At 44.8% G+C, this 24,819-nt stretch overlaps 1 protein-coding gene across 7 annotated transcripts in view; it reads right to left on the reverse strand.

Annotated features, from left to right (window-relative positions):
* Window positions 1-464: 464 nt before the first annotated feature.
* The window catches only part of ARHGEF18 (Rho/Rac guanine nucleotide exchange factor 18), a 104,093-nt gene continuing 79,738 nt past the window's right edge, over window positions 465-24,819 (reverse strand). For all 7 annotated transcript variants that reach the window (XM_075123107.1, XM_075123106.1, XM_075123105.1 and 4 more), the window contains 12 exons: window positions 21,825-21,901; window positions 19,245-19,423; window positions 18,618-18,709; window positions 17,087-17,275; window positions 16,298-16,435; window positions 13,103-13,224; window positions 12,154-12,210; window positions 11,514-11,561; window positions 10,410-10,877; window positions 8,926-9,253; window positions 5,824-5,946; window positions 465-5,730 (listed from right to left, as the gene is read on the reverse strand). In XM_075123107.1, coding sequence (XP_074979208.1) covers window positions 5,585-5,730; window positions 5,824-5,946; window positions 8,926-9,253; window positions 10,410-10,877; window positions 11,514-11,561; window positions 12,154-12,210; window positions 13,103-13,224; window positions 16,298-16,435; window positions 17,087-17,275; window positions 18,618-18,709; window positions 19,245-19,423; window positions 21,825-21,901 — 1,967 coding nt within the window. In that variant the 3' untranslated portion in view covers window positions 465-5,584. The remainder of the gene's footprint in view (window positions 5,731-5,823; window positions 5,947-8,925; window positions 9,254-10,409; window positions 10,878-11,513; window positions 11,562-12,153; window positions 12,211-13,102; window positions 13,225-16,297; window positions 16,436-17,086; window positions 17,276-18,617; window positions 18,710-19,244; window positions 19,424-21,824; window positions 21,902-24,819) is intronic.

The following is a 24,819-nucleotide window of genomic DNA, read 5'->3' on the forward strand; positions in this document are numbered from 1 at the left end:
GGCCGAGTACAACTAGTCAAATGAGTCCCACGCTGGCAATATCTAGCAGCAGCCTCCAGGCTGGCACAGAAAGAGTTTGATACATTGCAGATGGAAACTGATTGACTGAAGCAGCACCAGCAACATCTCAAACCAGACTGGCCCCAAGTTGCTGTCTGCCAATGTAAGGTAATTTCCTACCTTCACACTCCCACCACTACACTGTATTTCTGCCATTCTGGGACCAGGCCCCTTCATGGGGGCTTCAGCTCCTTGGAGATCTCTATATTTGTCAAGACCCTTGCACCTGCCTGACTCACTGTATGCCTCCCCCTTCCTGTAGGCAGCAGATGTGGTGTCACTAACACACAAGGAATTTTGTCTCTAGGGCAGAAAACCAGATGTATGTGAGAAACGGCTGCTTCTCTGATCTGTTTTAGGACAGCATTTAATCTTAAATGGAAATAAAAGTGTCTTAACGCAGCTAGTTTTTGAGGGTATTTTTATTGCTCGAAGTTGGTTTCAGGTCTATTGCTGCTCTGAAACCCTTCAGTGGAGAAACATTGCAATCACTGAAAAAATAAATTGTTTGGTGTGCTAAAATCACGTTTACAATTAACCAAGAAGTGCACAATTCAAGAGAATAGTAACATTTAACCATTGACTTTACAAATAAAATTAAGGACTACAAAGAAGTTGAATTACTGAATTATTGACAGTAGAGGAACTATTTACAATGTTTACATCCTAACAAAAGGAAAACAACTGAGACATTTCCCCAACAAAATACTCAATTTAAATCCCATGTAACCATAAATCATGATGATTCATGAATCATTGCAGCGCAGGGGGCCTTTAAACCAGGCCTAAGACTAAACAGCGTTAAGACAGTTCACAACTCACTGGGCGAGATACAACAGGATTTACTATCGTGAGCATTTACCTTGGTACAAACAGAAGAGGAATTTAAAATAAACTTTCCTAAAGTGCTCCAATTCTTTTCAGTACAAAAATATAAAACATTGATTAGACACATGGCACAAGTGGAATTCGACAAGTAGCATGCACACATAATGGATAAAGGGCAGCTAACTGTTTCAAAGGTACTGGACTGGCCTTGAAGGGGGGAAGGCTGTTCCCCAGATTTCTCAATGAGCAGGGTTTGCAGCTGCAGCAGAGGTAAAATCTACTGCAAAGGGAGATTTTAAAAATGCTGGGAACTGGGAAGACGACAAAATGCTCCGCTCTCCTGTGGGGAGAATCTATGCAACGAACTGGTGCGTCACTAGCGAGCATTAGTAGAGTCTCAGGGAATTGGGTTCTGCAGGATCAGGTATAAGGATTTTTTTTTTTTTACATTATTTTTAAACCCTATTCCAGTCTAATATGCTACTTTGATTCTAGGTATTTTGCCATTTGCTTTAACAAGTGCCATGAATGGACTCAAACAGTCGCCTGCATCTGGCTACAGGACTTTAAAAACAGAGGACCATTTAGAAAGGCAGAATTGCCACCACTTTACTCGGAATCAGCCGCTTGTCCGGGCACACTCGTAACTGGTATGCAGTGAACAGGCATCTCTAGAAATCAGCAACTCTTCCCCCCATCCAGGGAAAGAGATTCCAAAAGTCAACTTGCTGGGCCGGCTGCACCTACAAGTCACAGCTGGGGAAGTCAGATGCTAAGAAAGCACTTGAGAGTGTCAGAGTGAGCTCAACCTTGAGGAAGCCATTGGAACCCGAAGGCGGGAAACATGAAGGGGCAGCACTTTGAACTGAGAGAAGAAAGGAAGCAGCCTTTGGATTGGATTTTAAAAAGATCGAAGACTACAAGCAACCGTAACATTTCAAAGCAACAGTATGAAACACACACATCATCCAGGATGGGAAGGCTGTGACATAAAGTGAAGAACAGCCAAGTAGTTCAAAGGTCATGCTGAAACTCCCACCATACCTCTGGGCAGTAAAGGACCAAAGGGTGAGTCCAGGCAGGAAGGGCAGCATGGAGCTTCTGATTTGTAGCAACAGTATTTAAAAGCAAACATTTGGTAGTGAGCTCCTTCCCACCGCTTAAAATAAGTAAGTTCTTCCCTGAAGAGCATTAGAAATATGCCAATTACCCCAGACTTGAATAGCATCTTTAGAATCTAGGCTGCTTCAGGGGAATGGGTTTAAAAACTAGTGCTGGGTGAAATACCCCAATGAACTATTTTTTAATGACAAAATTTGTCTTGTGACATTGGAGGAATTTAATGAAATTTCAAGGCCTCTGAACAGGTGAATTTTTTAAATCACCTTTTCCCCTCAGTTCCACACATGATTTATTTTGTATTTTGGTAGGTGAATGTCACGTTTTGGCTTAGAGCCTTGGAGAGTTACAGATTTTGCACACACTATCATTAAGATAGCGCATCATTCGCTAATTCACAGTCATGCCTCTTCAGGCCGGTCACCGCACAGAAAAATCACATCAATGCCTAGGTTGGCACTTAAAAAACCCAAACAAACCTGAGTTTGACTCAAGACCAAGAGTCAAAGGGGTCCAGTCACCACATCAGATAAATGCAACCTCCACAAATGCTAGCAACAGTGAGACGTGTGCATTGAGGCAGATGCTGACTCTTAAGGTAGCTCCTCAGTTGTGGATTGAAGGCCCCATCTGGGAAGGAGCCCTCGGGATGGCGCCCAAGAGGCACCACGTCTGCTCACGTGTAGCTACAATCACTTCCTGGGAACAACACTGATAAAGCAGCTGTTTAAAACTTGGGTTATGTTTCTGATGAGTTCTCATTACAGACCTGGCAGTTTCAGGTGTCACTCTTCTACATCTGAGAGGATTTATTGCAGGGAGGGGTGAGGACAGCAGCAGCTACCTAAGCCTTGGGGGCCCATACACTTTATCTCCCACAATGTTAGAATGACAAAAATAAAACAAAGTAATTGTTTCGGAAAATTGGTTTAAAGGCTCCATCCCCGACCTGGGACCATGGACATAAGCGCAGCTCTGTGGTAAAGCTCCTGAACTCCGGGGTTCTAAGAGAAGGGCCGAATAGAATTTCGGCTTGGAATGGAGAGACTACAGCAACCCTGCACTCCTGCTGCTTTGATGTACACTTACACAAGGAAATGTGTGTGTCTCTATTACACAGGACTGGAATTGCAGCATCAGCTGATCAAATACAGCAATCAACCCTTACTGGGCGACTCGGTGGGCCCTCGTGCAGGTTAGATCAGAACTCATCTTACTCTAAGGAGAGAAGAAATTCCAGCCCAGCAGCCAAGAGAGGGTGAAGAAGAGAGACTGTCAAATGAAGACAGAGCCACAAACTCATCATGGTCCCATGTCCTGACCACTCATAAGGGGACACATTGGGTCACAGTAACGCAATATCACGATGCCGGCGTCAGGCTGTCTCTTGGTGTGACCTTACAGCTCTTTGCGCCTCGGCTCCATAACCAACCGCACGAGCTCGGCAAGGCTGCAGGTCAGCAGACAGCACTGCGACACCACCACCAAAGGGGCCTGATTTAGAAACAGCTTGTCTCAAAACAGAAAAATATTCAATAGGAGCTTCTAGAGGGCACGTCTCTGGAGCTAAACCACATGACGTGGGGCCGGATTCTCTTCTCACTTACACCAGTGTAACTCCACTGACTTCAGTGGCGTTGCTCCCGATTTTCACCAGGGATGAGCATTAAGCCAACCATGTCCAAGGCAGCACCGAGGAGAGGGCACTTCCCAGCACAGCAGGCACAGGGCCACTTGGCTTCCAAATTTCTGTCTTTCTCCCTCACTGATCACAGATTTCCAGGATATTTGAGTCTCCCAGTTACAGCTGAGCTTGCTTGGGGCAATAATCCTGCTTACACCATTTAGCCACTTTGAAACCAAGACTGTATTCTGCAGCAAATACTTTTGACAATTTATAAAACCTCCTGGGCTTCCCACGTTGAACAGTCGAAAATACTTGGGCTGAACTGAAGTTACTGACATGCAGCACACTTGCTCTGCCCGTTCAGAGGGAACAGTTTATTTAAAGCAGAAATAACTCGCTTTCCTCTCAGGCTGGAATAAAGCAGCATATCCAAATGCTTCTGGTTGGGAAACTGCCTTAACTTGTGCTGAAATGATTTTAGCCAGGATTTTGTGCGCCAAATCTACTGCAATCGTATTTTAGGAAGCATTTCCCCAAACTTGCTAAGGTTGAGAAAGCCTGGTTTCCCTTCCTATGGCATCATCCCCACAGAACAATCCCTTTTGGTGCACATCATTGTACACAGTACATTTGACCAGACACTTCCATGTACTAGGTTACATGTTAATTAGATATAGTGCATATTCAAGAACTGAGACACACACTGGAGTCCTATAATACGCTGAATGATTTCCCGAAATGCACACTGCCATTTGAGCAGAATGGTCTTAACTTTGTCAACATTCCAAAATTCACTAAACCCAACCCATCCAATAAGAGGAGATGTCAAAGCAGCTGTAAGATGATTTAGTTAATGGTAAATTATTCTAAATATTCCTTATTCCCTTCATTCTTGACACATTGCTGCAGAGCACTCTCTGCAGTAACAGCAGCTTTGTTACATTCCAGTCCTTAGCACAATGTCCACTGAGGCGGCAGACAGATAAAGATCCAGAAGACAAGAGGTTAGACAGGACAGTAACCAACTGCATGCTGAACCAGCTCTTTATGGTCAGCATCTTCAGCTGGAATAAAACCCCAGTCTCAAAGTTAATTTTGAACCAACACATGGTTTTTGCCTTGGGAATTTTTACACACTCACAGACATGGAGATGGTTGTCTACTTGTTGTGTCTTTAAGGAGCCTTTCCCGAAGATGGACATCAGACCTAGTGCAAGTGATTGCCAGGGAATACTCTCCCAGCTCAATTCTTCATTACCACGTTAGAGAGTTTATACATGTCCAACCCTTTGCTGTCACAACTAGGGGGAGCTTTTTGGCTCTTGGATTTTTTGAATGTTAAGAGGTTTACAGTCCCTCTTACATTTTGCATGTGCAGTAAGCACATGTTCTGCTGAACTCAGTAAAACGTACAAGATGCTATTCCTTTCATGTGAGTGGGTAGCTCTCCTCTGTCACGCTGGTTGTGAGAAGACTGGCTTGCTGTCCAGCTTGTTATTAAAACAAAATGAATAATCCATTACACTGATCACTGCTCTGTAAAGACAGAATTAAACTTCTCAGCCATTTGAAGACCTATTCTTAAAACTTGTACATAAAAATCTGAGAGGCCCAACATCAATTAAAACTGACTTGCTTTACAAGATAAAAGATCTACCAAGAGCTACTGCAAATTCACCAAAGAGAGCAAATTACAGTAGATGGCAACATTTTAACAGGCTTTGAATTTATACACCTAAGCCATATAAAAGTCAATACTTTCCCATGCTTGGAAAAGTTAAAAGAAAGTGTGTTACTATGGTGAATTCATTTTCAGTTGTCAGTAGAGAAGCCAACCAAGCAACACTGAAATCCTGCTCCACTGCATCAGTGGTGGAAGGACATCCCATGATGCTGACCTTCTGTTCTTTGAAACGGCATGGCACAAGGACCTTCTTGAACAGGAAACACTTAGAAAAAAATGACATCTTCCTTGCAGGTATCGTCTTCAGCATTTATCAGGGCTGGCGGAGAGGCCACCAACGTGTGGACGTGAACATTGTTGGGCTTGAATGGATTCACTGCTTCGGGCTGGCTGTCAGCTGGGCTGTAACTCTCTGTGGGAGAAAGAGGGAGAGGAAAGACTCACTATAGTACACAAGAATGTCTCAGCACAGAGTGGCCTCTCACTGCTCTTTGGCAAGACTTACCTGGCTGGAACGCAATGCTCTGGCTGTTCAGGAGGACCGGGCTCGCTGACCGTCTGTTCTTCAGTGCACCCTCATCTTTCCCAACAAGCTTAGGTGTAAGCAGCTGTTTCAGGTCAACAGATGCTGAAAAGAAAAAGTTGCTTTACACATCAGTACTTCATCCTGGGAGCATTTTGCCGACTCCACTGTTTCAGCCCAGGCTCAGACACCTAATACCCATTCCCCATACACCCAAAGGGCTGGTCCTAATAAACTTAATTTACCTCTTCAACTGCTCAGACCATGAGCATTCACCCTCTCTCTCCCACACCCAGCACCTTCTATTTAGTTACACAGAGACACCCCCAACTCCCGAGTGGCCCCCCTAGGACAACTGAAGATTTTAATCCAGTTTTATGATGGTCTGGTATAGTCAAGAAACACCTTTGGCACAGACACGCAGAACAAAATGGCTATTGCCACTCTCCACACGAGAAAGGTCACCACAAGTCTACCCGTGCTCCTTACCTGCAATGCAGCTGCAGCAGTGAGAAAACACAGCAGCTCTGATGGGACACTTTGCCAATGTTTTTATTCCAGAAGTAAAAGCAATCAATGGGAATTAAATCACTCCAGTCCAAAAGGCCTCCACATCCCAATGCCCATCCCTTACCTAGCAACCTACAAGCCAAATGAGACACTATGTGCCATTGGTGCAGAAAGTCTTAGTACGTTTTATTCTCAGCTCTACACCCGTGAACAGACCACCCCATTAGCGCTGATGAGAATGGACCCAATTGGTTTGGGTTTCACACCTTGCTCATGAGCTGATGAAAAACCATTAAGTACATTTCCACTGTGCACATCTGTAGCAGGATGGTCACCATGCTCCGGCCCTGAAGGGGTTAAAACAGCCATGGGAGAGGGCTGCCTGGGGGAGCCAATAGTAAAAGCAGCCCTGGAGAGGGCTGCAGCTGGGAAAAGCTAGGCTGACTGGGGGAAGTAGCCACAGCTGGGGCCATGCCCCAAGCAGGGCACAGCTGGCTCTTATAAGAGGGCTGTGGGCCAGAAGCTGGAGGAGTCTCACTCTAGCCCTGGAGTGGGAAGGACTAGCTGCTGGGAGCAAGGTACTGAAGCAGAGCAGTGCTGGGGAAGGGCAAAGGGAGCTGGGGAGCTCCAGCCTGGTAAACACCCAGGCTGCAGGCCTTGCTGAAGGCCAAGAAAGGTACTGGGACTGCAGCGGGGCAGCTTGGGAATAGGCACTGGAGTCAGTGAGGAACACAGATCCCAGCAGCAGGCGACACACCGGCCTGTAGAGGGTGCTCCGAAGGCTGGAAAGAGCTAATTCCCTAGATGACCACCAGGAGGCACCGTGCCGGTGAGTTGTCACTTCGCTACAGTTATATTGTTCATTTTGTAATATGCAAGGTTTGCCGTTAGAATGGATGCCTCACAAGTCCTTTTGAAAGGGGAACTAGAGCAGTGCTGAGGAATAGGGCAAGGGAGCTGGGGAGCTCCAGCCTGGTAAAACCCCAGGCTGAGGCCTTGATGAAGGCCTATGAAAAGGTACAGGGGCTGCAGAGGGGCATCCTGGGAATAGACAGAGGCAGCTGGTCCTAATCCCCTGCCAACGATGAGTGGCCATTAAACTGCAGTCTGCCCCAGTGAGCGGAGGTTAGATGATGACTGGCAGTAGCCACTGAGGCAAGGTAGATTTAGAGGGTTGGGGGTTCCCCAGGGAGGGGAGACCCAGAGTGTGGGGGTACTGCTGGGGCAGAACCCCAGGGTAAAGGGCACCAAAGTCCAGGAGGGACATGGATGCCAGCAGCAGGCGAGACACCGGCCTGCAGAGGGTGCTCCGAAGGCTGGAAAAATTTAATTCCCAAGATGGCCAGCAGGAGGCGCCGTGCTGGTGAGTCACCATGTCGCTACAACACCACTGTGTAAAAGCAATTTACAAAAATCAAGTTGGGGAGCTGCACTACTCCAGCTTTGTTTCCTCTGTTGCCACCACTTGGTTCAGAGGAAAGGGGCTACAAGGTTACAGGTAGGTGCTGGAAATAAGTCAATTCGTGTTATGAAAATAAAGTTACATTTAAACACCAGTGCTATAGGAGAGCACAGGTGGAAGGTGCCTCCCCAATGCACCTGGAGAAGCCTGACACTATCCACGCTACATAAACATGGACCTGTCATGTGTGTAAACTTGCCAGGACAATCCGGCATGGAACTAAAGATATTTATATAAAACTCAGAACTAAAGGCTGGAAATAAAGTGCTTTCAAGTGGCTGGAAAACTGTGGGTTTTGTATTGTCTGTCATTATCAAAGGCCACAATTTTAGTAACCAGTTCTTAGAAGCAGAAATTACATCATGGCATCGTGACTGCATTTGTAGTCCCTTCTATTCCTGACCGAATTAGCTCTTTTTAGCTCTGCAATACATGCAGCACCCTTGTTCTGGCCTGGAGATTCATGTTCACAGGGTGAGAAGCGTTGGCAGATTACTGCCTTTCAGATTCCAGGGGAGAACATGGCTAGGTGTTAGAACCAGCAGCTTTGTGCTGGGAAGTGCACACCTTCCCCTTTGGGATTTTCAGAATGGCCTTTGCAAGTGAGAAATCTTCCTGGACAAGCCATTGCCCGCAGGGAGGTGGGAGAAAGCCAGTTCTCTCTCACGCCAGGGTACCCAACAATGGCGAGGAGGAGAGGCTCAGCATATTCCATACGCCACCATGAGGATAAGAGATACTGCTCAGCATTCACAAAACAAGCTAGGATTCGGGGTGAGAGTCATTCAGATGTGTTTAAATATGTATGCCCAAAGCAAAGTTGGATGCTCTATTTGAGAACCCCCTGCCCCAAATTCCCAGTGTTACAGCAGCTGAGGACAGGGTCAGGGAGTCATAGGATTAAATCAGCCTTAAGTTCCATGCTGGTTTACTTAGGACATTCAATTTTCAGCTACATTTCCACCCCAAGAAGGGTCCTTGTGCTTTCTGTGGCTTATGAATTCCTGTGAGGGGTTGTTTGGCTGGATGGAGGTGGCCAGAGACTTGCTCCATATGGTGTTGTGTGCATCTGTGATTTCAGCAGAGCTCAGAGATCCCCTTAATGCACTCACCTGTGCTGTCTGTCCTGTGCGATGCTTTGCTCTTCCCCCCCTTTTCTTTGCTTCCTTTCGTGAAGGTGGCAAGCTTAGTGGGGATTTGCTGCTGAACTGCAGCCTGTTTCTGTATCTGGTTGGTTGCACTCAGCAGGTGGATTGGCACTTCGTTCTTCATTGCAAGAACTGGACGATTCTCCAATATGGCACTGTCCCTGCGAACCAGCTCTGGCCGCTCCACATAATCCACTCCCGAGACACTAGCCCTCCCAAAGGGCTTCAAGTGTTGCACAGACCCTTCTACCCCTTCTCCATTGAAACTGATGGAATGATTCAGTATTTGACTCTACAAGAGAAAAGGATTGTGTTACATGAAGCTGATACCTCATATCCCCCAAGGACTGAGGAGAGGAGGAAACAAAAGACAACCCCCAAAATATACACACGCCTTCCTGTGGCCAACACCAGGACCTCCCTTGTGCTACCGAACAAAAGAAGCAGCAAGAAAAACTCAGTCCGCATAAGTCTTGGCAAACTAAAGAAAAATATCTTGGCAGCTTTGGACCTTGATTAATACCATCCCTGACAGAGGGCTTTGAAAGGGACCACTGGCTGACAACAAAGTACAAATAGGGCAGACAGTAAAAAAAAAACAAAAAACCAAAAACAAACAAGCCCAGCAGATTAGGCTGTGGGCCAGCAAGTGGGGCAGTGACATGAGAGCAGAGGCCTGCACTACGCATGGGGAAGTACAGCACACACCTGTTACAATCAGGCTAAGAACCTCACCCACGCCCACAGACAGCGAGCAGGTGTCTGCTCTGGGCTCAAAGAGGCATTTAAAACAAAATGGCGTTTTAAGGCTTTAAGAAGTGGCTGAGCTGAGCTACTACCACCTGCAGCTCTGCCCGGGGTGTCCGGGCCTATTGTACTTCTACATGGCAAGGAAGCTTGGTCACCTATCTCACAGCCCCGCCTGCTGTGGCTGGATTCCTCTCCCTGGAGAGGGACTGAACCAGTGGAGCTGGGGGCAGCCAGAGGTAGGAGGTCACACTTTGGAGGGGGAGCATGTTTTTAGAATTTAAATGCACAGAATTCAGGAAAATTACAGAATGTCACAACTAAACCCCTCTGGTGCAATCATCTCCAGGGCAGAGTACAGTGCCTTTGTTTAGCAAACCCTATTGCAGCCACAGGACCAAATGCAATTTCCTCAACTTCTCTCACATGCTCTGCAGAACGCTTGGGCAAGTTGCCAGGCTGAATCAGAACAAGACCATCTACCCCGCTGCCCTGTCTCCAAGAGTGGCCAGTACCTGCTTCTTCAGAGAAAGGTGCAAAACAAACCCTGCAAGAGGCAGCTATGGGATAACTTTCCCCAGGGAAAGTTACAGCATTAAGATGTAGCAACTACTGTAAAGGAGGGAGACTTCCATTTAGAAATCTATGTGAAGGTGGCAGTTAGAAATCAAGCATCCAGCTGCAAGCAACTCAGTCCTTACCTGTCCCCCTTCTGGGGAGAACGTGCCCGACATCGTGTTCTGTTTTTTCAGCTTCTTTAGCTGCTCCACACGCTCTCTCTCTTTCTCAACTGCTCTCTGCGCTTCCCGTAGCCTCTCCAGGTCATGCTGATAGGCCTGTCGTTGTCTCTCCAGCTCTTCCCTCTCCTGGTTCAAGCGATCTTTCAGCTGCCGAGTCTCCTCTTCTCGCTCCTGCAACCGTGTCTCTATACTTTCAAACTCCCTCTGCTGCCGGTCCCTCTCCCGTTCCCAACGCTGCTGTTCCACCTTCAGCTGGTTCTGAAGCTTCTGCACATTGGCCAGTTCTTCTCTCTGCTTCTCAAAATTGCGTTGCTTTTCCTGCTCTAGCAGCAGGTTCCCGCGCGTGGACTGTAGCCGGTACTGCTTCTCCCGATCTATGATGGTGGCTCGCTGGATTTCAATGTAGCTGTCCTGCTGTGATATCACTGCCTGGAAAAAAACAACACAACACATGGGCTTGAAAAATACAGGAGAAGCGAGGTCAGAGACTGCATTGTCTACCAGTGTATAAATCTCAGAAGATAAAGAGACCTATTAGGTTACCCAGCCCATTCCCCTCAGCACAAGAGGGCTGAATTCTCACTTGGAACCTGTGGTTGCCATTAACCTGGTACTACATGTGACCTTGAGCCAAAAAACCTAACTTGCAGCATTCAAAATGATGCATCTTTTGAACCTAATTATCAGTCTGTATCTGACAGGATTATCTATACACATCCACATTGACGTGGTGTGCGTATTCTATAGTCATTGTGGGAAGCACAGTGTATCTCAGCAGTAAGGAAACCAAGTGGAGCTCAGAGAGGTAGAAAGAAGGGAGCTAGTTAGATCAGAAGGAGGAAAGGATTTCATTCTGTAAAGGCACAGGCGGCTAGGCTTCCTCTGAAATACTGGGGATAGTATTGGTTACTCTGGCACCCAAGTCTCAGACAAATCCTGCAGCCTCCCCAGCCTACGCATTAACTTTGTTGTTTCCAGTGCGGTATTAAATTACCATTACTACCTACATTCCTGCAGACTGATTAGTTCAGCTTTAAACGAATCTCTTGGATAGCAGCGTTTTACCTGAAGGCTGAGGAGCAACTGTGACAGCCTCTGTATCCGTTGGACAAGCTGAGGAAAGAGAAAGGCATTAGATTCTGGGGAGGATATGGTGGCGACATTCATTTTGTCAGTACTAATCTGTTGTCCAGCTAGAGTATCAGTGCCCACTAACACCACACAGATTCTGGGCAGCAATCCTTGTGCCAGGCTTTCCTCAGTTTAGAGACTTGATGCTGGTTTCCTCCAACACACCAGCATGAAGCTATGACACATACACAGCTGCTTGAACCATCTCTCAGAGATTCAGTTTCACCTTAGTAAACTGTTAGTGTGAGAGTGAGGGTGAATGGGAAGTAGTTAGCTCACTATACCTAAAACTCATCTTCGCTTTCAAATAGGATTTCACTCTCTGCATTTATTATATCCAAGTAACTAACTGCAAGGTCCAGGCTGTTGACAAGTTTCTGAGTCTATGAACATTAAAATGCTATATGCTCAAATAAATTTGTTAGTCTCTAAGGTGCCACAAGTATTCCTCTTTTTGCGAATACAGACTAACACGGCTGCTACTCTGAAACCTACATTTTCTTTGTATACTATGGAGCTAAATGTCACTCCTCTTTACTCTGTCTTAAAGCACAAACATAGCTTATTCTAGTACCTCGGATTCCAGGAGGGGCTGGAAACTGCTGTTGTAATCCAGTCTCATTACATCACTCTGGAAAAAGACACAAGCAACAGATGTCCTAGAGCATACTGTAGATAAGAGTCAGCATGCACATAGGCTGCTTTGTCGTCACTCTCTCAGCTTTACAATGGGAGAAGGCTTATTTAGATGGAAATTTTACAACCATCATTGCAGTAGAAAACATTTGATTAGCCCTATTTCAGACCCATTTAAAGCATTGCAAGTGTTTGCAGACCTAGGAGACCATATTCCAAGTACCATAAAGAAATAGTCCAATAATTTATTTCTCAAATATCAAAAGAATTTTCTTGTTTTTTAAAAATTCATTTTGACATGGAGGATTAATGCTGGTAAGAATCCAATTTAAAGCAATGAGTCACATTAGGTTCTATTCTGTGAAACCCTCCAAATCATTTTAGTGTTAAGAACATTAATTTGAAGAAAAAATAAAGTAAAGGGAGTGGCACCATTAAGACACACCTCTCCCAATACGTCATTGTGTGGCATTATCTAGATGGCCTTAATTAAAGGCATCTTCCCCAAGGGCTCTCACACTGAGGAGGGACATAGGAAATATTTTAGCCAAATTCCAGGTTGAAATAGATGCACAATCATTAAAAACTACATGTAAACAGTACATACAGTACAGAATGGACAAGCACTATAAATGAAAAAGTTGCCAAATTAAGTACATGTAGATTCTTGCACTTCAGATGTAAAACCACAAACCACGAGTTCAACCCTAAAGAACAGTAGCCTTAATGGAGCCAACTTATTTAACACGACGTAGGACTCTGCTAAGGAGCGGACATCATCAGCTGTTGGGACTTCTGGTTTTCAGTGACTTATCCTCTGTCTCCACCATGTTTGTCTAGGACTACCAGGATATGCATTTTAAAATGATGAGTGAAGACTAACGTACTGTGTGAGGTCCTTCTTCTGCATCAAGAGGAAGGTCATGGAGCTGCACATCTGAACTTATTGCAGGGCCTCTCCGGTCTCTCAGCCTCTGGTCACTACCACAGACCTTCTTAAAACTACCATCTGAAAAAGCAAGTAACCCAGTCAACATACACAGAGATGATATGTGCAACACTTGGTACTTTCTATTAGAAAAAAAAATGTAAAAATTGAAACAATTTAATGGGCAAAAGCAGAACAACTCTGGGGTTGGAAGTTTGTATAGATTTGCAATTTGTTGATTTAAAAATATGTATGAAAGTAGGGAACAGGGAGAGTCAGGTCCATCTGAGAGTTGTGAGAGACCTGAAGAGAACAGACTAAGGGAAATAGTGAGAGTGAATTAAAATAGTCTGTGTACAGATTAACATACAACCAGCAACAAGGCAAAGACTGAGAACATCAGTGGTTACTAAAACATACCCTCCGATATCTATTGCTACATACATCTTACCTGAAGCAATTACTGTGGTGGATAGGGGAGGAACTGAAAACCAAGTCTCATAAGGAGAGTATCTACCTTGTGCTCTTTTCGTACCACAACTACCACCTTTAACAGGCAGGTGAAACAGCTCCTGTAGATAAAAGATGGTAGGGAAGGGGCAGCAGGGCTTGGAGGATGTTCCAAGTATGTGTGCATCACATCCCCAGGATGTGCCAGTGAGCTTCTGAATGATGCTAACCCTTGCCTTTATCTTCTTTTGGTGTTGGCGATAGCTCAGCGTCCAATTGAAGGTAACTCCAAGGGACCATGGATTGTGGTCGTGTGTTAAAGGCAGACATTTCAGTGGCACTTTGGTCTCAGGGTTGTTCAAGTGGAAGGCAAAGACGAGTGCTTTTGGGAGCATTGGGTTTCAGTTGCCAAGCTTTGAAATACAGCTCAAGTGTCCAGAGGTCGTTGTTAGTCACCTTTTCTGTGGCCTTCAGAGAGGACACTCACATTGCTAATGCAGTATCATCCGTACACATGAATTTATGGGATGATGTGACCAGAGATGGTGGGGAGATTAAACAGGGCAGGCGCTAAAAGGGTCCCTCTGGGCGGCTGCTGTTCAGTCTCTGTAATCTGCTAGTGGAGTCACCGAGGTGTGTGGTGAATCTTCCGTTACTCAGCATCTCTGTGAGGAAGCTGATGGTTGACTGGCCGGGAAAACTAATAACTTCAGCAGGAGACCTTTGCACCACACAGTAGTGTATGTGGAAGGAAGGTTAATAAATGCTGCCACTAGTTTTAATTTTTGCTATTAGCTAGATTCTGTGTAGCTGGTTAAGGCCAGCGCTTGGTCACAGCAGCTGCGACCGGTTCTAAATCTGGCCTGCTCTTTGGAAACCAGATGCTCCGCTCTCGGCTGTAACCTTTGAAGTGGGAGCCGCTCAACAGTCTGTAGCAACAGCTCAGGAGAGAGATGGGCTGGTAACTTTTTGGATCAGTGGCCTCTTTTCCGGGCTTCAAAATGACTATAATCTTAGCTACATTCCATTCTTTTGGTATTCTACCAGAAGAGCGGCTGTTAAGGAAGAAGTCTGCCAGCCATATTCTTGCTTTCAGACTAAGGTTTATCCAGAATTTCTGGATATATTCCATCCATTCCTGATGCATTCCCGGACTTACTGTTGGAGAGACCCTTATCCACTTCATCTACTGTGTAGAAGGCGTTAAGGGAGGAAGACAACGGGCACTGTGCAGTAAAGTTGTTTGTGGACTTTCCACCTTATGGTTTTATCCATGGGCACATGGAAGTTGGCAGTTAACTGCAGTGTTGGCATCTGCACTTACTTGAGGTGGTTTGTAAGCGACTGGAGCCGCACTGCCTGAAAGACAGAGGAGCTTCCAGGCTTTGTGGCTTGACCTCGTGAAGTCAGGAGCCATCACGGTTTTGCAGAACCTTTTCCTTCTTACTGCATTCAAAGACTCAATGACATTGCAATTTTGAGGCTTTTGTTGGCTTGATATTGCTAGAAGAGTGCCTCGCTCTCTTCTGTTGAGGAAGGAATGAATGCTTTTCTGAAGCCTCTTGCCATGCTTGATTTGGTGGCCAATATTAGTAGACCTATAAAGTGGTGGTAATGAGCCAGATATGGGGGGGATCCAGTTTATCAAGCCCTCTAAGATCGCCTCATAGCAGGACCAATCAGCAGAGTGTAAATTCTAGTGGAGTTTCAGAAGGGAATCGAATTAGAGGAACTTGTACACAAATCACAGCCAGGTGGTGTTGGCTGCTGGGAGAGTCATTGAGAACTGACCTCGTATATGACATGTGGCCGCTAATATTCTGTGACACAAAACAAAGGTCACGAGCGTAGCACTTCCTCCATCGGGCTGACCCGAATGTGCCACAGGTTTTGGCATCCTAAAAAGAGGTCCTGGTCTTTGGTGAAAGCCCAGGATGGTCATTCCTATAATAGCCCCATAGGTCATGGTGGCTATTGAAACTGCCCGTGTGGATGGCATGGGGGTAGAGATGACACCCTTCACACGGTCGCCTGTTACATGCAAAAACACAATGAATGTCATCAAATCAGTAACCAAATGATCTTAAGGGTCTTCCCAGTCAGAAAAGCAACGGCAATAACTGCACATGTCCAGACCAAACCTTCCTTCCAACAGACCCATCGCTGAAAATTATGCGGCTCAATAATGAGGCCTATCCAACGCAAAGTGCAATTACATCACAACAATCCTGCAGACTTAAAATTTCAACATCCTTGCACTCCAAGAAATACACCTGACAAGTGAAGGCCACTGGTCAAACAGCAATGGATACATCCTTGTATCTGCAAGCCATCACCCTAAATATGGACTCCCAACGTTTGTAAAACATGACCTTAAAGATTTCGACTAGGTCATGCCTATCACAAACTTTTACTCAATCATCATCAAGATGGGCGATCTGATAGTGAGAAACATGCATAAGCCACCAACAATGGAACGGCCGCATCAGGGTTACCAACACCAAGCCATCTTACTATCCACATCGGCAATTTCTACAGCCCTCACAGCCTATGGGGCTAGTAACAGAACGACTGTGCTGGAGAACAGCTGACATCCTGGGCTTTCACCGAAAAGATTAGTAAGGTGACCAGAATGCCAGCTCCTCTCACTGACACACTGGGTCTGCAGTCCTGGACTGGATCCCCGAAGGCCCCAGTGTCTTACTTTTGTTTTGTATTGTGGTGGTGCTGTCATATCCCCCAAAGGTCTCCGCTCTCCTGGGTAGCCCCAACCCACAGCTGTCTTCAGAACGATAGGTCACATTGGCTGACTGTGTGAAAATCAGGTTCTGGAGATACTCAACTAGGGAAGAGGAGCACAGGTAATTTTAAGGAGTCATGTCCATGCAATGAGGCATTGGCACCATGCTACTATGTTACGTATACAACCATTCAAAACTCTGACATGCATTTAGAGATCAGACTGAGAGCCTCTTTACAGCACAGACGTATTTTCCCTTACCTCATACTCTGAAACGGAAAGGCACATGTGAAGATGATGCCTCATCTTCAAATGGGGACTCAAGTCATTAGGCCAGTCTGGATGGGCTTTCAGAAGGCTAAATCAATGACTCTTCACACATCAGCCACCAATTAAGATGATGTTTGTTATCTGTGCTCATGCCATCCTTGCTCTCACAGGCAGCCCAACCTCCCTTAATTTGGGACCCTTGCACGGTATCTCAGTGCATGCTGTCAGGGCACTCAGTAGCCACACATCCGAACAGACTCATGTCTACGCGCCATAATTTGATCTAACTTTTAAAAAATATTGTTCTAACTTGTAGGGAACGTCCACATTACCCATTTCACAGGAGGGCTCTGAGAATTAATAGTCTGAACAGCACTACCCAAGTACTAACTTTTTAGATACCATTAAACCCCATAGCCTCTCTCTTTATATCTACCTACCTACCTACACACACACAAACACACATTCCTGTTTTGCACTTACTTTCCGTCACTGCAGATTTCAGGATCACCTCTCCTTGCAGATTCTCTAAGGTCTCCCCCCTGAGGAGAAGTTTGGATCGGGCTCCTTGGGAAAGATCTTCAAATCCATTCATTTCAGACATTTCTAGATAAATCTGTTGTTTCTCATTTAGACTTTGCAAAATCAGATCATCTTTCATGCTCAGACGGTCTAGGGGGAAAAACAAACTAATTTAAACCCTACAAAGCTGTTTGTAAAATCATTATCAGAAGCATAATGCTAATTTCAGAAGATCATATTGATTTATTTTGTATTTCTTCTGTTTGTTTGAAGCTCTAACTATCATAAATGGCCAGAAAGAGCCAAATGGCAGAAAAGGAAGCAGATAAAAATGGCCATACTGGGTCACACCAATGGTCCATCAAGCTCAATATCCTATCTCTGACAGTTGCCAGTGCCAGATGCTTCAGAGAAAATGAACAGAACAGGGCAACTGGTGAGTGAGCCATCTTTGTCCAGTCCCAGCTTCTGGCAGTCAGAAGTTTAGGGACTCTCAGATCATGGGTTTGCACCACTGACCATCTTGGCTAATAGCCAAGATGGACCTATCCTCCATGAATTTATCTAATTCTTTTTTGAACCCAGTTGTACTTTTGGCCTTCACAACACCCCCAAGGCAATGAGTTCCACAGGTGTGTTGTATGAAGAAGTACTTCCGTACATAGGCACCGACTTTCCCTCTGCCTGGTGGGCGCTCAAACCCCACCCCCCGCTGCCCCTGGCCTTGCCTCTTCCCGCCCCTGCACCGCCCTCACCCTACCCCCATTCCACCCCTTCCCCAAAGTCCCCGCCCCATCCTGTCTTTTCCCACCCCAGTCCCTTCCCACCCCCTTCCCCCAAGTCCTCGTCCCTGCCCTGCCTCTTCTCCACCTCCTCCTCTGAGTGCGCCACGTCCCCGCTCCTCCCCCTCCGTCCCGGAAAGTCCTAAGCACCACCAAACAGTGGGAAGTGCTGGGGGGGGAGGGGAGGAGCGGGGACACGGCGCGCTCAGAGCCAGGGAGAAGGAGGCAAGGGAGGGCAGGAGCTTGGCTGCCAGCGAGTGCAGAGCACCCACTAATTTTTCCCCGTGCATGCTCCAGCCCTGGAGCACGCAGAAAGTCGGCGCCTATGCTTCCTTATGTTAGTTTAAACCTGCTGCCTATTAATTTCATGGCGTGACTGCCGGTTCTTGTGTTATGGGAAGGAGTAAATAACATGTCCTTATGCACTTTCTCCGCACCAGTCATGATTTTATAGACCTCTGTCCCATCTCCCATACTTCGTCATCTCTTTTCCAAGCTGAACGGTCCCAGTCTTTTTAATCTCTCCTCATACGGAAGCTGTTCCACACCCCTCATCGTTTTTCTCACATCTCAACAAAAAGTGAGAGGGGTTTTTTAGATGTGTTATGGGATCATATTCTTAGTCATTAAGTGTCCACCAAGAATAAGAGGATCATGAAGAGTTAGTGATACTGAGAAGCTATTCACTGGATGCTTGCATAAACCATTACCTTGAAATTCTTTTAATTTAGCAACTCGTGCTTCAGCCAGTCTCCTTTCTTCTTCAGGCTCACTGAATGTTCCTTCCTCTTCATCAGGGCAGCTATAAAATGAGGCAAGGCAGGAGGAGATTGATTTGATCTATGCATAGATAACCTACTGAAAGCCTTGGCCCAGATCCTGCATCCTTGCTTGGAAGGTGCTGTATCCTGCAGCCTGTTTGTATCTCGCATCCAGAACGCTACTATTATGTCAGGTAGTGGGCAAACACGCTTCCTAGGGAGGCTTAATCTTCTGACCAGGTCAAGTTACTGACAAATAAAACCCCTAATCTTCTCTCATCTGCCGTGATCTGTCTCCTTCAGGTGAGCATGTGCAAAGCAACATGCTCCACTCTTACAAAGAGCATGAAATACAACAGCAAAAACCAAAACCAAAAGACAGTCAAATCTATCTGGTCTCCTGAGAGAAGGCGCACTGAGATGACTAGTATACATCTTAGCAAGGATGTGAAATGGAGCCTGAGGGACCAGGTTAGTCAAATGTATCTTTACCCCACAAGCAGAACTTTCAGCTGTGCTGAGAGATCAAACACATGATCAAGAAATCAAACCCTCCGACTTTCAGTCATAATTTACCTTTCCACAGCTCTGCGAATTTGCGCCATCCAAGAATTTCTCTCTTCTTTGGAGCTGGTGTGAATTTCATACATCTCTGGTCCTTTTAATGAGGCACTAATTAAGAACATTGCTTTCTCCTCATTAGCTACCTCTCTTACAATTAGCTTTTGCAATGAAATAACTGGTGGCTTAGAGTCCTGCAGAACAAAAATATAAGTTGATGTGTTAAGTTTTGCTGAAGCACTAGATCACACAACACCTTTAGGATTAGGGTTTCTTCTCTGTCCGTGACCAATGAAGACAAACTGCAATGGTGCAGTTTTATTGCTGGGGCCCTTTTATATAGCACCCGTGCATGGCACATAACAGATGAGTCTCAAGGACCTACATTCTAAAAACATGAGACTTGTGAGAGTTGTGAATTTTGGCTCTTCAGAGTTCCCCGTGAGGGAGGGCAGCATGAACTAGTTTGGACTTTGCTTCTTTTGGCAGTAATAAAAACAGAACAGGGAAAAAAACACCACCACTAGACCTAATGATACACGAATATAAAAATGAAAGGAGAGCAGCAGGAAGCAATGCTGGTGCCAAATTGGCAGGTTAGCTCATAGGACAGGGAGAGAGAGTCACCTTCAGGTCTAGGAAACTGAAACCAGGTCCAAAGGGTAAAACCCTTCTTATATAACAGATTAACAGCAACTCTCCATGATAAACCATTTCTAAAAGGGTTATATTTGTAACCAGTGTCCCTAGCTACACTTTGTATTTCAGCCAATGTACAACACTTAGATAACCCATCACTGGGTGAGAAAAGAGTTATTTTGCAGGCTGCTGAACATGCTCCATTTCCACCGCATAAATCTTGGGGGGAAGCAGAGGGGATTCCTGAAACTGTGACATCAAGAAAACAAAGTTTTGCCAACTGTCTTCGGGCTCCCCTGCAAGCTGTGTGCTGGGGTCACTAGGACAATGCAGGAGAGCCGAGTAGATCTATTCACTCCCCTCCTCCTCTTAATTTATCTAGGAGAGATTAATATTTAGCTCATTTTAAACAGATCCCATAAATATAAAGGTGCCACGAACAGATCAATCCATGACTATGGACAGACAGTATTCCACCAGGCAAGGCACCCTCCACTAGGGATTAGCGATTTGGGATGGTAACAAGAGGCTGGATGCTCTTTAGCATTCTAACACATGATATCTAGGTTCTTCTGTAGCAGGAGTTGAGCTAGTGAAGTAGAATTGCAACTACAGTAACATAGGACAAAAAGGCTGCAAGCCGCACAGAGGGGCAGAGGAGCAAACTCAAACATTCCCAATGACAACTATCCAAGTGTTCCATTTGCAGGTATTACATTTGGGTTTAACATTCAACCTGAAGGAGTATGTTTTGGGAAACGGACCAGAAGCAAATATCCCACTCTACTCCAGTGCTATAGAAGCCGAACAGTGTGTGTATGTTGTCATGAATGGATGAATAGGCTGTAAAAGCCCAGGTGCAGCAACTTTACAGATAGAAAATACCCCTACCCGGAAATCATAGGTATAGGCTTAAAATTTTAAGTACTTGCTTAAATCCCATGGAAGTCAAGTGATACAGTTTGCCAGGGAAATTCAGCCCCAGTCTTGATATGTTGAAAAATATCAGGACAAAGTAAATAATTTAAAACAAAAAACCCCTTTCAAAATTGTAATTAGTAAATCCTGTTACAGTCACAACTGAACTTTGGTCAGTTCCAAATGTACATGTCTGTCCTAAGAACTAGGAAAGGCCCTGAAAAACAAGCGAATCCACAAGTGCTCCAAATTGCTGCAGTAATTACATATGGGTTAGTGCTCATTACATTTACATAAGAAAATCTCAGTTGCAGCAGGTTGGAGGCTACCCTAGTCACAGTTTACCATTTCCCCAGATGACATGGCAGGATTTTTTTTTTTCCTTCATCAAGCCTCAAATTAACACACTGAAGGAAAGTTGAGCAGCAGAGTCCCCCTTCTCTAAAGAGCTGTTTATAGGGGCCTTTCAAAGCCGGGTTCTAGCACACTTCCTCATATACTGCCAGCATACACAACCCAGCAATAGGGGGAGCAGTGAAAAGAACACAGAACAGTGCTCAATGCCACTGGAAGTTAGAGAGTTTGCTTGGGTTAGGAGTTCCGTACTAAGAGAAAAGTTCTGGGGCTGACCCAGGTTTAGCTTACGTGACCCTAAGATACCTGGTTTGTTTTCTAATCATATTTTTCTTTCAGATATTTTCTCTTTTTGATTCTTCTATGTGGGTGCCTCTGCAGCTCACGAGGGGGCATTAGTTTAGTTTAGAACAAACTCCACTCTCATGACTCTTACGTTTCTATTATGTACAATGACGCATGCACTTCCAGAGGTGACAGACGGAGTCTCCATGTCAGCTGGCATATGAGTCTGAATTCCATAGGCCAGTCAGGCATGTTTGTGCAGCCCCTCAGCATAATGAGGCCTTGATCTCAGTTGGGGAGCTTGATCACTACCACAATATACACATTTAATATGAATACTGCTACCAACATTCATGAATATTATGAGTGAATATTTTAATGAAGCAGAAAGATACATACCACAGATGCAAAAGTATATTTTTGGTCCTTTTCTTGCAACAGCAAAAGTACGTCAGTTAACAGGACAGCCAGAATATCTACTCAAGGCAACAGGAGAAAAATGAAATGGTTTTAAAGCCAAAAGACTTGATGCAAACAAGAAACCACTTGAGCTAACACTACAGTGTAAATGTCAAACAGTGCAGATGATTTACAGAGAATGTTTTGGTACCAGAAGCCTTTCAGTACCATTCTACATTGTGATGAGCCACTTTGTGATGCAGCCTACCTGGATGGATTATAATCAAGGCCCTGTGTACTCTGTATCAAGGTAGACCTCAATTATGTGGCAAGGACTCATTTTCTGTAGCTTCATTTTAAATAAACAACAAATGGATGCTTTTACTAAAATGAGTATGAAAATGAATATAGGCAGTAAAGCAGCCCTTGTATTATTGATTTTATATTGGCCTATATTGAATGGCCTCATAAGAATGGCCTACTGGCTCAGACCAACGGTCCATCTAGCCCAGTATCCTGTCTCTGATAGTTGCCAGTGCCAGATGCTTCAGCAGGAATGAACAGAACAGCGCAATTATCAAGTGATACTGTCGTCCAGTCCTAGCTTCTGGCAGTTGGAGGGTCAGGGATATCAAGAGCATGGGTTGTATCCCTGACCATCTTGACTAATCCGCCATGAATTTATCTAATTCTTTTTTGAATCCAGTTATACTTTTGGCCTTCACAACATCACCTACCAATGAGTTCCACATGTTGACTGTGCATTGTGCAAAGAAATACTTCCTCCCTGTTCATCTATGTGCCTGATAATTCTGTTCTTTACTACAGTTTCAACCAATTTGCTTGGTACTGAAATCAGACTTACTGGCTTGTTATTGCCAGGATTGCCTCTGGAGCCTTGGTTAAAAATTGGTGTCACATTAGCTATCCACCTGTCATCTGATACAGAGGCTGATTTAACCAATAGGTTAAATACCACAGTTAGTAGTTCTGCAGTAGTTTCATATTTGAGTTTCTTCAAAACCCTTGGGTGAATACCATCTGGTCCTGGTGACTTACTACTGTTGAATTGAGCAATTAGTTCCAAAACTTCCTCTACTGACACCTCAAGCTGGGACAGTTCCTCAGATCTGTCACCTAAAAAGAATGCTCAGGTGTGGGGATTTTCCTATACCCTCTGCACTGGTACAATGCAAAGGATTCATTTAGCTTCTCTGCAGCAACATTGTCTTCCTTGAGTGCTCCTTTAGCATCTCCATCGTCCAGTGGCCCCACAGCCTGCCAGTCATTCTGCTTCTGATGTACTTTGAAAAAATTTTGCTTATAGTTTGTGTGTCCTTAGATACTCTTCAAATTCTTTCTTGGCCTACCTTATTGCGCTTTTATACTCAACTTGCCAGAGTTTATGCTCCTTTCTATTGTCCTCACTAGGATCTGACTTTCAATTTTAAAAGGATGCCTTTTTGCCTCTCACTGCCTCTTTTACTCTGCTGTTTAGCCATGGTGGCATTTTTTTGTTCTATTACTTTTTGACTGGAGCAGGGGATGGGTGGGTAAGATATTTAGTTTGAGCCTCTATTATGGGGTTTTTAAGTAGCCTCCATGCAGTTTGTCTTTATTACTGTCCCTGTTTAATTTAATTTCTGTTTAACCTCATATATGTGTAGTTCCCCGTTTTTAAATTAAATGCTGCCATGGTGGGTTTCTTTGGCATTTTTCCCCCTACAAGGATATTAAATTTATTTACATTATGGTCACTATTATCAAGCAGTTCAACTATATTCACTTCTTGTACCAGATCCTATGATCTACTTAGGACTAAAATCAAAACCACTTAACTGTCATGGGTCATGTCAGAGGCTGTCTAGTTGGGGCTTTTGTCCCTAAGAAGGCATGTTAGGCAGTTTGGGATCCTGGGATGAGATCAGCAGATTTCTATTAAAGTGATCAGCAGTGAAATAGTTAAGAATATTGACATTTAACTGTAATTAGTTGGGGTTGAGATTTAAAGCCTATTGAGAGGAATGGAGTAGATCACCCCACAAAGCCATTGTTACTGCATTGCTTACACTCAGGACATGTTTTTAAGGGTCATTTCTACCACAACAAGCTTTGTATATAAGGAAAGTTTAGATTCTGGAGCCGATTCTGCAACCAGTTGGATTCCAAAGCAAATTCGTTGGCAACATCAAATACATAGGTGGGGATGATCATACTTATTGCTCTAGTGATAGACACAGTCTATATCAGAAGATCAGATGTAGATTAGACACCTATCTGCAGCTCCTTATAGTTATTTCTAACGCACTGTGATTATGGACCTCTATCCCAAAGAAAAGCCTAGATTTAAAGCAGCAAAAGTTTTCAGAGAAGTGGGAAAAGTGGAAACACTTGGTAACTGTTCACAACTACTCTAAACACTGTTCAACAGGCCTTTCCTACCGTCAGCGTTGCAATGGCATGTACATTATTCCTTTAAATTTGCAATGGTCACACACACAGCCTGACAGAATGCACTTTTTGCAGGAACACAAAAGGAACACATTAAAATATCTGCAAAGAGATTTGAAGATGAAAAGTTCTCCTGAGGCACAGGTTAACATATAAACCCAATCTGCTCATGAGGGAACATGCCTCTGTCCCAGCAGCAGGGAACATGCCTCTGTCCCTGTGTGAACTCCACAGGCACCAGATACCTCTGGCAACATTAGATGAGCCAATGAGCTTATGGAAGCCGTATTGATTTTCTGACCAGTCAGTCAGTTTGTGGAAGGAAGATGTCATGAGGTTGACATGACAATTTTTCCAAGTGTGAACTGGAGCTCGCACAAATAATGTTTTTCCACAGGAGTCTAAGAAGGTTTGACTCAACACCTTGTCATCTATTTAAAGACCTCCCATTTGAATTGGGCAGAGGATCGGACAGATTATAAGCATCAAACTGCATAAGGAATTTATCGTGTACCATTATAGAGTTGCTTATTTGACAAGTCAG

The sequence above is a fragment of the Caretta caretta genome, chromosome 25 (assembly GCF_965140235.1).
Source record: "Caretta caretta isolate rCarCar2 chromosome 25, rCarCar1.hap1, whole genome shotgun sequence".
NCBI lineage: Eukaryota > Metazoa > Chordata > Testudines > Cheloniidae > Caretta > Caretta caretta.